Below are 14,613 nucleotides of genomic sequence, written 5' to 3'. Positions count from 1 at the left end.
GCAGAGAGAGGGTGCTGAGTCAGAGGGTGATATACAGAGTACACTCTCAGAAATAAAGGTACAAAAAGTCCATAAAAAGGTACAAAAGCTTGTCACTGGGGCGGTACCTTATAGGTCCATGAAATTGTACCCCTAGCCAGCAATTTGTACCTTTTTTGCCTGGGGAAACGCACTCATTTGTACCCAAAGAGAACTTTCACTGTACTTCCAGGGTACATTTGGCAAATTTGATCATTGAAGAACAAAAAATGTAGCTACCTCCACTGTCACGTCATTTCAGACAAGAACAAATTCTGCCCAAATCTTCCCTGGTCACTGCAGACCGGGGCACGGAAGGTCAGAGGTTATCCGGCCGAGGCACGGCCCTCTGGGCCTGGGGACCGTGTTTGACCAGGAGCTACGTGTAGAGTAGAGCGCCTGCTCTGAATCAAAAAAACCCCCAAAGAACTGTCCCCCCTAAAAAAAAACCTAATAATAATAAAATAGCAGAGAGCAGACGCAGCCAGACGGGCCGGGAGCATGAGAGAGGCTGAGCCTGGCCTGCATCCTCTCAGCCGAAGATCAGCTCCAGACCCCGAGAGAGGGGAGAGGAGAGGAGAGGAGAGGGGCTGGAGACGGGGTCCTGCAGGGGGCTGCCCCCGGGGGGGGGAGAGGCGGCTGAGGAGAACGCCTGATGCCAGGCAGATGCGTGTGATATTATGCACATGTTTATGCCACACACACACACACACACAGGCAGGCACGCATGCACACACACACACAGGCATGCACGCACGCACACACACACAGGCATGCACGCACGCACAAACACACACACACACAAACACACAGGCAGGCAGGCACGCATGCACACACGCACACAGGCATGCACGCACGCACACACACACACACACACAGGCAGGCACGCATGCACACACACACAGGCATGCACACACACACACACACAGGCATGCAAGCATGCACAAACACACACACACACAAACACACAGGCAGGCTCACACACACACAAACACACATACAGGCAGGCACACACACACACACACACAGGCAGGCACCCACACACACACACACAGGCATGCACGCACGCACAAGCAAACACACACACACAGGCATGCACGCTCGCACACACACAAACACACACACACACACACAGGCATGCACGCTCATACACACAAACACACACACACACACAGGCAGGCACACAAACACGCACAAGCAAACACACACACACACAAACACAGGCACGCATGCACAGGCAAACCCATACACAAACACACCCTACACACAAATGCACACATGCAACCACGAGCATGTACAAAGGCACACACATAAACACACACATAAACAAACCCTACACACAAATACACACATGAGCATGTACACACACTCACACACATGCATACAGGCACACATTCAAACACACGACACACAAGCACACACGCAGATATGCACACACACAAACTATTTCAGAAGCCACACACTACACACACGCTCACTGTGCCAACACACTCTACAGAAATAAATAAACACACTTGTTCTCTGCCTTGTAATGTTTAAGTGGCCTGCCATTGTCAGTACGTGTTGTATTCTAGGAGCAGCCAGAATGCTGAGGAATTTTTGGTCGACTTTTCAAAGAGGAGCTGGAGGGCTTTGTGAGTTTGTGTTTATTTACCTTGATCCATATTTACATATTACCGAGAGCCAGACGGTCATGCATACTTTCGGTGTTTAGCATTGGAGAACTGAAGCGCTTAAGCGTAACGTTTGGACACCCCTTGATGATTTCGGCTTGAAGGTTGAAGGCTAGCCCACCTGACGGCGGTCTCGCCTCCGTTAATTTGCGTAATCATATACACCACATATAGAACCAGACGCCATATATCAATCACGGGGTATTAAATTAGAATCCAGGTCATAACTGCCATAACGGTCTTTTTTCGGCGCGGATCAGTTAACCTGCGGCGCTTCTAAATGCGGCGATAATGCGCATGTGACTACAAGCGACTATAAAAATAAATACACGCCAAAAATCACGCGTTTTCCACTGAATGATCGTGTAATACATTAAAACAAAAAAAACTAACAAACAACAAAAAACAGGATCCTTTCTTCTTCCCTTTCAGAAGTTTAAAATGAGAGAGAGAGAGAGAGAGAGGGAGAGGGAGAGGGAGAGGGAGCGGAGGTGGTCGGACGCTTCCTCGGCTCATTGAACAGACCACACAGCGACAGTGACGGTGCCAAAGTTGGGATAGTGCTACTCGTAACCGATCCAAATGTACACGCGTACCAGGATAGCTTTGGATGGCGTTTCCCCCTGCCCAGCGCATAAATCATTCAATCTGCCTGGGCAACACACGACCCTGTCAGCGACCCCATTGCGAAAATAAAACGTTATAGATAATTGCCTTCCTCCTCCCACCCAAAACGGTCTCTCAAGTTTTATGGGAATCAGCTCTGCGATGATGACGGTAAAAGTAGGAATCTCCCATTATAAGAAAAATGTTATTCCCCCCCTTCTCCACCCCACCCCGCCCTGGTTTCGTTTACACTGGACAGGTTTAGCAGAAATGGCTGTGGGATTAATCCCATGCATCGTTATTCATAATTGTCCTGGCTTAAGAAATGTCAAGAGAATCGAGAGATATGCTATGTAATGTAGGGGAACTCTCAGCCTGCCACGCGCAAACAGCAGTTGCGTCATCAGCGCAGTCATGTAGCAACAAAACCTGCGTGGCATTTCCTAAATCTAACGGTTTTGTTTTTAGATTTGGCTGACTACTCTTGCCAACTTTCACTAAATTCGTTGTTCGTATAAGAAGTAGTCTTTCGTCCACATAAGGAGATCGTCCGTTGTAGTAGGCACATGTTTAATAATAAACGTGAAGGAATAGGCAAATTTGAAAAAAAAAAAGTCTTTATATTTTCGACCCATTTTACTCCAAACACAGTCTCTAGGAACTGCTGGTTTCATCCAAACCATTAAAAGTCGACCAACTTGGCTATTTGAAGCACAAATCAGGTTGGCTTACTGTTGCCAATATACGCGGTTATGACCAAGCTAGGCTCGAGTGGAACTTAAAATATCCAGCATGATTCAGAACTGACCTCCGACGACAGGAAACGGCGGACCAGCGCCTCACACGTAATCCTGAAAGGGGTTTCCCCACATAGGCGGGCTTTTCCGAATAGCCGTGGTCTCTTAATTAGGCCCGTATCAAGCGAAAGACCGGCTGCCGGATTAGCACGGTTTAAACCTGGCTTTTAAATACCTCAGATAAGTGCGGAGATAATGCTCACAAGAGGCTGATAATCTGCCGCGGATTCCTTAATTGGTTTAGCACTCAGACAAGGGCAGGACCCGGACCACAGCCCAATTACATTACAGGCATTTAGCACAGACCCTGGGTCAAATACGTAATTGTTTTGGATTCAAATGCTTTTCTCTACTTTACCGAGCTCGTCCGGTGTTTCTGAAGCTATGAAACGCTCTCAAAAAGTGCAAAACCAGTGTTCTGGTCCCCTTGGTTGGCTCAGTTAGACCAGGCAAAATCAATCCAGTACAGAAAAGTAGTTGAATCCAAAACAATGACATATTTTTAATCCAGATCGAATTACACAGCATTTGTTTAGTCATTTTTGAATTTAAATTTTTTATTTTTTAAACGGCATTCATTCACAAAGGTTAAATGTCTCACTCAATTGCACTGTTCCACCTAGAACTCTAGCCTACAACTAAAACTTTGAGGTCACAAACCCAGTTCCTGAAACATTACGCTACACTGCCACCCACATAGGCAGTCATTCAGGTCATCCTCCTCATGTGACACTTGCATTTAAGGACATCTGACAGTTCATTGTCAAGTCATCGGACAGTTTAAGGACCATCTGAAACAGAAGTTAAGAGCAGCGCTAGCATTATACGCGAGTGAAACGGATCTTTCGGGGACACTTTCCGAAGGGCAGGAGTCGATTTGACCGACGTCGAATGAGGATGTGCGTTGTGTGAATTGATCGGAGGGGAAAGGACATTTGATCTACACACACGCCCACTGGTACACAATGACAAAGAATATCTGGTGTGAAAATACACAAATACAAAGTATTATAATTTTATAATTATACTTTTTTTTTTTTTTTGGGTGGGGGGGATATGTACTTTTAAGATCTGTTTATATGGTTCTGAATAATTGCTTAAATTAAGGAAAAAGTGAAATTTGATTTTAGCTTCTCTTTAATACTAAGATTCTCTACCACAACGGTAGATGGGCGAAAACACTTGACCTCAGTTATGGTCAAACATGAACCACACACAGGAACGTACGGAAGTTTTAACACCCTAGCTGACGGGTTTAAGAGAAATGTTTAAACATGGCGTCCCCCTCGGGTCAATACTAGTACCACCCAACCCTCGGGACGTCCTGCGCTTCAGAGGGGCGTGTTTCCCCGCACGCTTAAAGTCTAAAGTGATCTCATAATTACCGAGTCCGTCTCCCCCTGAAGAAACGAGAGAGAAAGCACATTTTAGCTCTCCCCACCCTGGCTTACTTCTGTAGGCCTCTGCGGGCGTTGTGCAAGAAAGCCTTCAAAACGCAGGACTTAATGGAGAACATAAACCCTTCACGGACATCAAACGCATTGCGTTACACTGCAGGCATTTAGCATATGCTAACCCACAGCGGTTTACACAATTTAAAAAGTTCCATTTACACAGCTGGATATGTAGTGAAGCAACCCAGGTTTTTTTATTTTATTTTACAATGCCAATACCCCAGCTGGGAATCTTACCTTTCAGGTAACAAGCTCACTTCACAAAATATTATACTACACAGTCACCCAGATGCACAAAGGGTAAGGAACGAGCAGCGCAAGTATATACATTTCGCCTTAAGAGTTTTGAAGCCACATAAAAGGCAAGAGCCTATTTAACCCTTTAAGGCAGTGCCACTCAACTCCACTAATCAGCGTATTATCTGAACCAAGCAGGTAAAATAATTAGTGAAATCGGGTAATGTAGAGCACTGTCGAAGCAAATGCCTGCAGACACTGCGCCCCGCAGGACGTGGAGTTGAGTAGCTCCGCTTTAAGGTGCGCGAGCACAAATACGCGATTAGAATGACCGATTGTGACAATCGCGACCGGCGACTGAACGAATGCAACGAACGCCGAGCTCTAGAACGCCGACTTTAGAACTCCGGAGCAAACGTCCTAAAAGGGTTAAAGATCACTTGACCAATTTTCCTTTCCCCACATATTTCCCCGCTCCTTGAGCTTGTTTTGATGCAATTCCCTGTAAATGCCGCTCACACACAGTCCTCACCACTGTTCCGCCTCACGCGTTCCCACGCAGCCCCCCCCCCCTGCGCACGGCCCGGTTAAACCATGTCACATGTCTGCATAAACATGCGCGGGACAAAGGGGTCTGGCTCCAGACAGAGCCGGCAGTGTTGCGGTCACATGGTTTTTCTCCCGCCAGCCTGCGTCGGTCTCCGTCGCGCTTTCAAAAACCAGGCCCGGGGCCGCCAAATAAAACCACGTCCAAAGGTGAATCCTCTTTTCATACAAAATATTTAATAAATATTACTTTCAAAAAAAGATTTATTGCCAGGAATAACACCTCGAAAAAATAAAAAATAAAAAATAAAAAATAAAATAAAAATCCATTCTCAAGTTTATAACACTAAAGTCAAAAAAAGTACGCAAAATTTTCTCCATGATCTCAAGGGTTAACGAATGAGATTAACATGTTTTGTTTTTTTCCTGTAAGAGCCTTTTAAAAAATAAAAATAATAAAACAAAATAAAATAAAATAAAAACCAACATGTGCACAGCGATATAGCGTTGGGAAAGGCAGTGGCCCTATTGGTTGATTATGGTTCTACAGTGTTCTCATTGGATCCCACACTTCAAGTATTCACCTTCTAGCTCATTACAATATGCCAATAAAAGCAGAAGTAATTACACATATATTTACCTAAATGTGGTTTTGTCTTTTATACAAGCACTGTGTGGATTAAGATAGTTTTTTTTTTCCTTCTTTGATGCCTTCTTGCCTTTTTATTTACGTTTTTGTCACATGCAAATATTAAGCTACAAAAGATATTGTTCCCTTAAAGTGTTTCATTTTCGCGGCTAGCGATGCCAGTCGCGTCCGTTGCTATGCCCGTCGCTGTGCTTTCCTAAAACCCAAAAGCAGCAAAATTATATATTTTTTTCATTTTTCTCACATGCCTTAAGTACTTACAAAAAAGTCCTGGCAAAAAAAACAAAAAAACCAAAAAAAAAAAGGTACTATAGAAATGGATTCAAACATCTGACATTGTACAAAACATTTTTTTCTTTTTTTTTTTTTTCTCTTTTTTGCAGGCACAAAAATGCCCGTCCTATCGTTAAAAAATAAACTATTCTTTCAAGAACACTTCAAATTTTGGCATTTATGAAACGTGAAACAATTTTCATCAAAAATAAAGAAGCCGTAAGCTTACAAAGCCATCAAAACCTTCAAATCTAAACAACATATAAATAAAAAGAGGAATGGTAATAAGGCTCTTGATTATTAAGTTAATAAATCAAATATACACAGTGATTAATTAAAAAAAATATTTACATATCTATACAACGTTCTAAATTGACACTTAAATTCTTCATATTGGCAGCAACTGCTGACATTGACCTGATCCCTCCCCCCCCCCCTCCCCTCCCCTCCCTCGCCCGCCCCCGACAAACAAAAATATAATAAAAATAATAAATAATAAACTTTGAGATGGTTGCTGTGGTATGGAGCTGCAAAGATACTTTCGAATACAGAACTAGTTGTTCACCCGCCATATAGAGCCCACATAAATTGTGAATTCAAAACCATATTTAGGGTTTTTTGTTGTCACTTTCTCTTTTTTAACAATTGAAAAAAAATCAAAATAAAAAAATGCTTTGGACCATTCGCAGTCACTTCGCACAAAGGGGGGGTGGAAAGCGAAAACGAGCTTAATACTAAAAACCCACCGCGTGTGTACTTATCCACCGTGTTTTTTTCGAGTCTTGATTTGTGAACAAAAGGAAAAAAATGGGGGGGGCGCTCAAAGCTAGTTTTGCATAGACGTGAAAAATGCAGCAGTCGATCCGTCCCAGCCAACCACAGCAACGATCTTTGCCAGTGTAAGCCAGCTTGTCAAAACTTAAATTAACACAGGGATTTCTATGCAAAAAAAAAAAAAAAAAAAAAAAAAAAGAAAAAAAAAAAGAAAAACCTTAGAGAGTCAAAAAAAATATGACGCAACAAAGTTTTAAGAACTACAAACTCGGAGAGACCCCGCCCCTCTCCCGGCCCACCCCGCCCTACCTCCGCCCCCCACCTCCAGGAAGTGGGCGAGGTTGCTCGGCAACGCGTCCCCCGTCCCCCGACTATACAATGTACTCCATGCGGTTGAGACTCTGCGCCGTCTCCAGGTCCCTGTTGTCCTGTTTGTTTGTCCAGTTGGGGTGTTTGCTGGGCGTGCCGTTGGGCGCTTTGTCCTCCCGGTCCACCAGGGTGTAGGCCGGCTGCTTGGCGAACCTCGCCTTCTGCAGCCGCTTCTCCGCCTCTTCCTCCTCGTCCTCCTCCTCGTCCTCCGCCGCGGCGGCCGCCGTCGTCGCCGTCGTCGTGGCGGTCGATGCCGCCACCGCCGCCACGTCCGAGTTGTTTGTCCTAATTTTGGCGATGAGGGAGTTCTTGTCCTCGTAGTCCTTGGCGGCGGGGCCCGTGTTGGCGTTGGCGTTGGCGTGCGCCGGCAGCTTCTCGATGGGGTTCTTGATCTGGTTCAGCTGCTCGCGCACGTTGTTGGTGGTGTTGTCCTCCGTCGCCGCGGCGTTGCCGTTGCCTTGGCTGCTGTGCTTCCGTCGGCGACGCACGCACCACAGGAAGGCGGAGGCCAGCGCCAGGATCCAGACCACGATGAACACGGAGCTCAGGAGGGGCACCAGGTAGTCCGCTACGAGAGGGAGAGGAGGGGAAGGCAGGTCAGGAAAACGGGCTACACCACAAACCGAACACCTGCAACTCAAAGCCTTACAGCACTATGAGTCTGACCAGGCCGCTCATAACCTTACAGCACTATGAGCCTGACCAGGCCGCTCATAACCGTACAGCACTATGAGCCTGACCAGGCTGCTCATAACCTTACAGCACTATGAGCCTGACCAGGCTGCTCATAACCTTACAGCACTATGAGCCTGACCAGGCCGCTCATAACCTTACAGCAGTAAGAGACCAGCGATTGGATGAATCCTGATTTTATACACCATTTGGAGGCCAACTCAACCCATGAAACACAACATAACACTGGCCGAAACTCACTAGGACCAATCAGAACGCAGGAAACCAATCTCGCAAACTCTTCCAGGCTCAATGGTAGATGTAGAGCCACCTTTAAAACTTGAACCTGAACTAAATCACCGCCTCCATTTTGCGATGACGATGGTGATGATGAAGGCTCCTTACCGGTGGAGGGCGGGGTGTGTCTCCGTTGCACGCGGACCTCCACGATGGCGGTGATGATGGCGTTGCTGCCGTTGTTCTTGCTGACGAGGTCGACGAACTTGTCCGTGATCTCTTTGATGGGCGTTCGGTCTGGCCTCAGGTCTTCCGTCGACTGCAGTAAAAAAAAAATTGGAGAAAATTATTTAAATGGAAGGAAAATCAAGTCCAAAACTCATTAGTTCATGCGATAACTTCAATACCGCTACTAAGTTGAATCTCAGAAACCATGGCAACCGTAAATCAGACACTACAAAACAAAGTTTCTAAGCAACACGGACAACGGTTTGGTTCGTCAACAAAATGTATGTAGACAATATTAGACATTTCAACCTTTCCTGATCCCACCCAGGCACAAAGCCACTCAGGGGACCTCCATCATAAGTTAAATTACATTACAGTTATTTTAGCTGACACTTATCCAAAAGGTTATCCTTACAGTTGATTAGACTAAGCAGGGGCCAATCCCCCCAGGAGCAGTTGGATTAAGGGCCTTTCTCGAAGGCCCAGCAGCTGCACTGGCCTTATGAATATTTGCTAAATGAAGTCTCGCCAGGGGCCCCCTACAGTACCTTCAAGGACCCCTCGGGGTCCACAGACTGCCTGATGGAAACCCAGGTCCGAACCCAACGGTGTTCTGACCCAACCTGACCTTTCACGGACGGCACATCCAATCACAGGCGAGCCTGCATCAGACGCTCAGGACAGAGCAGTGGCTTGTGGGTACTCACGATGGTGACGTGGATCTCGTTGTTGGCGGTGGGCGAGGGGTCGCAGGTCATGGCCACAGTGTGTTCGGACGACAGGTTCCTCACCACGTACAGGTTCCTCAGCTCCGCACAGATGTGCTCCACCGTCACGCCCTGCGGAGGTCAGGGGTCAGGGGTCAGGGGTCAGAGGTCAGAACAGCAAAATCTCTAAACCTGAAGCAAAGATGGTGAAGGAGAGCGATGGCAATCTCAACTATCAGCTGCTATTCTGCTTTAGACTAGCCGTACGAGAGGCTAAGGGAAGTGCCATAAGCATGCGTAGTTACGCAAGTCTACTGCTCCTCTCTGAGAAAAGCCAGAGAAAGTGTTTAATTTCAAGACACGGCGCATGTGCGATGGTGAACAACTGCTAGAAGAATTGCTTTTTGCTCTGCGTCAGTGATATTCCACCCACAAACAAACCTCCCCATTTTGTACCAAAAAATCAAAACAGTACAGCTCATCGTAAGAAACTTTCCCAAAGGGACCCATTGTAAAAACAGTGCTGAGGTCTGCATAGGCAGATTTAAGCACGGGCCGATTTACCCTCTAGGTTGAACCTCTCTCCATTATCCCTGTCTGTCTGAAGTGTTCCACAAGGATTTCTGTCATTCCTGTGTGGGATTCTGGTCCACAACATCTTGACCAACACCTCAAAACTGGCCTCCTTGTGAGGACAGGCCTCCTAAGCCTGGTTTTGCGCTATACACACACACATTTCTCCTTTTTGTGTGTGTTATTCACAATATTTATCTTTCTTTTAAAATCGTTGGGAAGTCCTCAGAATGGAAAACGCCTAAAAAGCCTTTACAATAAGCCTTATTTCTAAACATCGTGAAAACAGGTTTCAACAAAGAATTCTAGGAAAAAGAAGAGAATTATCTTGCCCATTTACGAAACCGTGACAGACATCATTAATCAATACCGACAGCAGAGGATTATGGATCATTTGGCAGTTGAGGAGGGGAAGGAGGAGGGGGTGGGGGTGAGGTAATGATCACAATAGCTAGGGGAAAACCCTGAAAATCGACACAAAACTTCTTCCCGGGACAGGCAGATTATTATGTTTTTTTTTTTTTTCCTTTTCTTTTTTCTCTCTCTCGTTCTCTCCCTCCCCGAAACAGAGCGGGCCTTTCAGCCGTCCCCCCAAGTGAATTTGATCTCGGGGAGCGGCTCTATTGAGTTAGCGCTCGCGCGGGAACGCGGTTAGCCCCTGCCGTAATGGGCCGGGGGTCTCATAACCGGATCGGGGGTTTGGGGGGCTTCCCGCCCGGGCGGGGGGGGACTCACGGGGGTCATGATCTCCTTGTTGAAGGTGAACGTGATGTTGGCGCAGCTGCTCTCCAGGAAATCGGATCCCGGGTGACATTTGGTCGGGCCGGGGGGCGGGCGGGAGGGCCAGCACTCCCCCAGGCCCACGCAGGGCCTGACGAAGCAGGCCTCGTCCTTCAGAGGGGCGCAGGACTGGCCGGAGGGGCACTCGCCCCGCCCCTTACTGTGCACCCTGCAGGAGCGCGGCCCACACCACATCTGCTGGAGCGGAAACACAAACACCAGAGTGAGTCACAGTCACACACACTCACACACACACACACACACACACACCAGAGAGTCACAGACTCACACTCACACCAGAGACACGAGTGAGTCTGAGTCTCACTCACACACACACACACACACACACACACACACACACACACACCAGAGACATAAGTGAGTCACAGTCACACACACACACACACACACACACCAGAGAGAGTCACAGACTCACACTCACACCAGAGACACGAGTGAGTCTGAGTCACACACACACACACACACACACACACACACACACACACACACACCAGAGAGAGTCACAGACTCACACTCACACCAGAGACACGAGTGAGTCTGAGTCACACACACACACACACACACACACACACACACACACACACACACACCAGAGTGAGACACACACACCAGAGTGAGTCACACTCACACAAGAGTGAGTCACACTCACACACCAGAGAGAGTCACAGTCACACACACACACACTCACACACCAGAGAGAGTCACAGTCACACACACACACACACACACACACCAGAGACACGAGAGTGAGTCACAGTCACGCGCACACTCACACTCACCAGAGAGACACACACACACACACACACACACACACACACACACGAGTGAGCGAGCGACACACACACACACACACACACACACACACACACACACACACACACACACACACACACACACACACACACACACACACACACACACACACACACACACACACACACACACAAACAGGTGAGCGACACACACAGTGAGTGTGGTCAGTGGTCTAAACACAGGGTTACAAAGTGCTTCACAGAGACACAAAGAACCAAAAACATGTCAGGACCCCAAAATGCCCTGCAGACCCATCCCTTCATGAAGAGAGCAGTTATTTAAACCAGTGCTGTTGCCATGGCAATGTTGTAAAACTGTGGCATACACGACTGTTTTCTCCCTAGCCTTTTTTTCCCCCACAATGGGGGAGATACTGTATCCAATCAGATTACCATAAAAATGATGATAAAGAACGCTGAGAGAGAGACTCCAACCCACCCCCTCAGCCCCCCGCCCCCCGAAGAATGAGGAAGTTAAGGTTCTCGGTGTATACGATACCATAACACAGGTGTGACTTGGCCTGGTGCTGACCCTAATCTGACCCGTCCCAGCTGATCTAGCCTTGGGCTCCGTGGCGGAGCTGATGGAAGATGTAATCTGTGCCGGCCACCTCAGGGGGCAGGCGAGAGGGAGACGGGGGGAGACAGGGGGGGGGGGGGGGGGGGCGTACCTTGGTGCAGGTGGTCTTGCCGTTGTGGCACTGGCAGGTGTTGCAGTCCTCCTCCCACCGGCTCCCGTCAGCCGCCACGTGCCCGCCAGCGATGCAGGGTCGCCCCGTCACTGCGAGAAGAACGAATATACGGTCACGAACGCACTCCCGCGTGGCTCTCTCTCTCCCCCTCATCCGGCAGGTGGGCGAGGTCTGGCCCCGGGGCCGCCTCTTTATCTGACGCCATCATCCGCACTTCACACTACGCCTGACCCGACTTCGGCAGTAAATCTGTCACTCTGAGCACCCCTGGGCCGAGCTCTGCTGCAGCCCACAGGCCTGCAGGGACCGGGGACATCGCCCCCCTCTCACAGGCGCGATGGAGATGAATTGAGCGGGACCGTCCCAGGCCAGGAGTACCCGAGGGTGCGGCCCTCAGCAGACTCACAGATTAACCCTCAGAAGAGTAGGCTTTTTGGAATGTTTATTTATTTTTAAGTTCTTAGCAGTTCAGTGTTCTAGAACTCTGCCGATTTCAGTCACCGGTAGTGATTGTGACATCAGCATTAGAATGATCGGGGATCATCGAATCAAATCGCGGTCCTCGGGGGCCGAGAACTGCCGGGTTTTCCACCCTCCCCCTTCACCTGGGAGTCAGGCGTGAGGAAGGCAGTCTGGCCCCAATCGGCACAGTAGCACCCGGGAGAGAAGAAAACCAGGGCTGGATTTGGATTCCCGGGCCAGATTGGATGCTTACAGCTTCAAAGGGTTAACGGTGTTTTGATGCGAGAGAGGGTGGACTGAGGTGACCTGTGAGGACTCACCTTCCTGGCACCTGGGCCCCGCCCTCCCAGGGGGGCAGAGGCAGCGGTACCCGTTGATTTCGTCCACGCAGGAGGCCCCGAACGCGCAGGGGGACGACTGGCACTCGTTAATATCTGCGAGAGAGAGGGGGGAAAAAAATAAAATTAATAAAACAAACACAATCACGGGCCGAAACACAATCGGTCAGCCATTCACGCCTAATAACACACAGCACCCTGTGTGTGTGTGTGTCTGTGTGTGTGTGTGTGAGTGTGTCTGTGTGTGTGTGTCTGTGTGTGCGTCTCAGCAGGAGTCAGTGTTCCCCACAGAACGGGTCGGACCCGTATTGTTACCCTGTAACCCGAAGCGGGTCGAATCGGACGCGGCGCGAGTAACAATCGGATCAGGAGCGCCGGAGGTGCCGGGCCGTTTCGCGTTACGTCTCGTCGAGGACGCGCAGTAACCCAGGACCCAGCTCCACGAGCACACACAACAAACACCGCAGAACCCAGAACCCTGTAACCCTGACAGGACCGGAGCACAGCTGACAACGTACCGGGGAATAAGACCATATTATCATTATACTGGACACTATATGCATTATGATCACTAAGATGTCGCAATATATTACACTGCTAAAAATTAGTTCTCATTTCCTGGAAAATTGACATATCTACAATATATTGCAAGATGTGCTACTTTCTGTAAAGGAAGGGTGTAGTGCTTCTTTAATAATGCAGATGAAGCTTCACAGAGCTTCTGAGAATCTGGGATAAACAGTTATGAACAAGACTCTAGGTGACCAGTATCCAGACCAGACTGGAGTTAAATTTCAGTCTTGGATTCAAATACTTTTCTCCGCTTGACTGCGACTGTCTGGTGTAACGGAACCAGGGAAATACTCTCAAAAAGGGCAAACCCTCGCCTTCCGGTCCTCTCGAACGGCTCAATTGCACCAGGCAAGATCGTTCGAGCACAGAAAAGCGAGTCCCCGGCCGCTCTGACTGTCCGAGCGCCCCCGAAACCCTGGGACACAGCTGGGCAAACATACGTGGGCGAGGAAGGGAGGAGAGGAGTAAGGAGCTAAACCCAGAACAAGCTGCTAATGCCGATTAGCCCTGAGGAGCAGGGCTTTCCTCCAGGGGGATCCCGGGGCCGCGCTAATCGCGAGACCCTGCTGCCCTCTCGCCCTGCAAAGCTCTGCTAATTGGACATCGACACCCCTCGGTAAGGGTGGAAAACGGGCAGGTTTTGGCCGGGGGTGGGGTGGGGGCCTCTCCGCGGGGCAGACTTTAATAGGTATTAGCGGCGGCGGGGGGGGATCGGGCCCGGGGGTTTAATACTCACTGATCCGGCAGTCCGGCCCGGCGAAACCCGCCGCGCATTCACAGCGGTACCAGTTATCGCCGTCCACACACGTCCCACTGTTGTAGCTGCAGGACAGAGGGAGGACGCCCGTCAGTCACAGAGTCAGGCACAGAGTCAGGCACAGAGTCAGGCACAGAGTCTCAGAATGGAGTCAGTCACAGAGTCTCAGAATGGAGTCAGTCACAGAGTATCAGTCACAGTGGCCCAGATTTGAGTCACAGTGTCTCAAATTGGGAGCAAGTCACAGTTCAGTGCTAGTCTGGTTTCTAGTCGGGGAACCCAAATAGTTTTTTTCATTTTTGTGCCAGCTCTTAAAACATTTATTTGATTTACTGTACTTATTTTACACCCTTCAGTTCGGCCAG

At 48.7% G+C, this 14,613-nt stretch overlaps 1 protein-coding gene across 1 annotated transcript in view; it reads right to left on the bottom strand.

The window, feature by feature from the left end:
• Positions 1–6,734: 6,734 nt before the first annotated feature.
• jag1a (jagged canonical Notch ligand 1a) overlaps positions 6,735–14,613 on the bottom strand; it is a 48,372-nt gene continuing 40,493 nt past the window's right edge. The window contains 7 exon segments of the mRNA XM_061230021.1: positions 6,735–7,964; positions 8,474–8,624; positions 9,241–9,372; positions 10,549–10,788; positions 12,098–12,207; positions 12,901–13,014; positions 14,228–14,313. Of these exon segments, the coding sequence (XP_061086005.1) occupies positions 7,399–7,964; positions 8,474–8,624; positions 9,241–9,372; positions 10,549–10,788; positions 12,098–12,207; positions 12,901–13,014; positions 14,228–14,313 (1,399 nt within the window). The 3' untranslated portion in view covers positions 6,735–7,398.

Source organism: Conger conger, chromosome 2 (assembly GCF_963514075.1).
Source record: "Conger conger chromosome 2, fConCon1.1, whole genome shotgun sequence".
NCBI classification, from domain to species: domain Eukaryota; kingdom Metazoa; phylum Chordata; class Actinopteri; order Anguilliformes; family Congridae; genus Conger; species Conger conger.
This window is presented reverse-complemented; position numbering and strand designations above follow the sequence as displayed.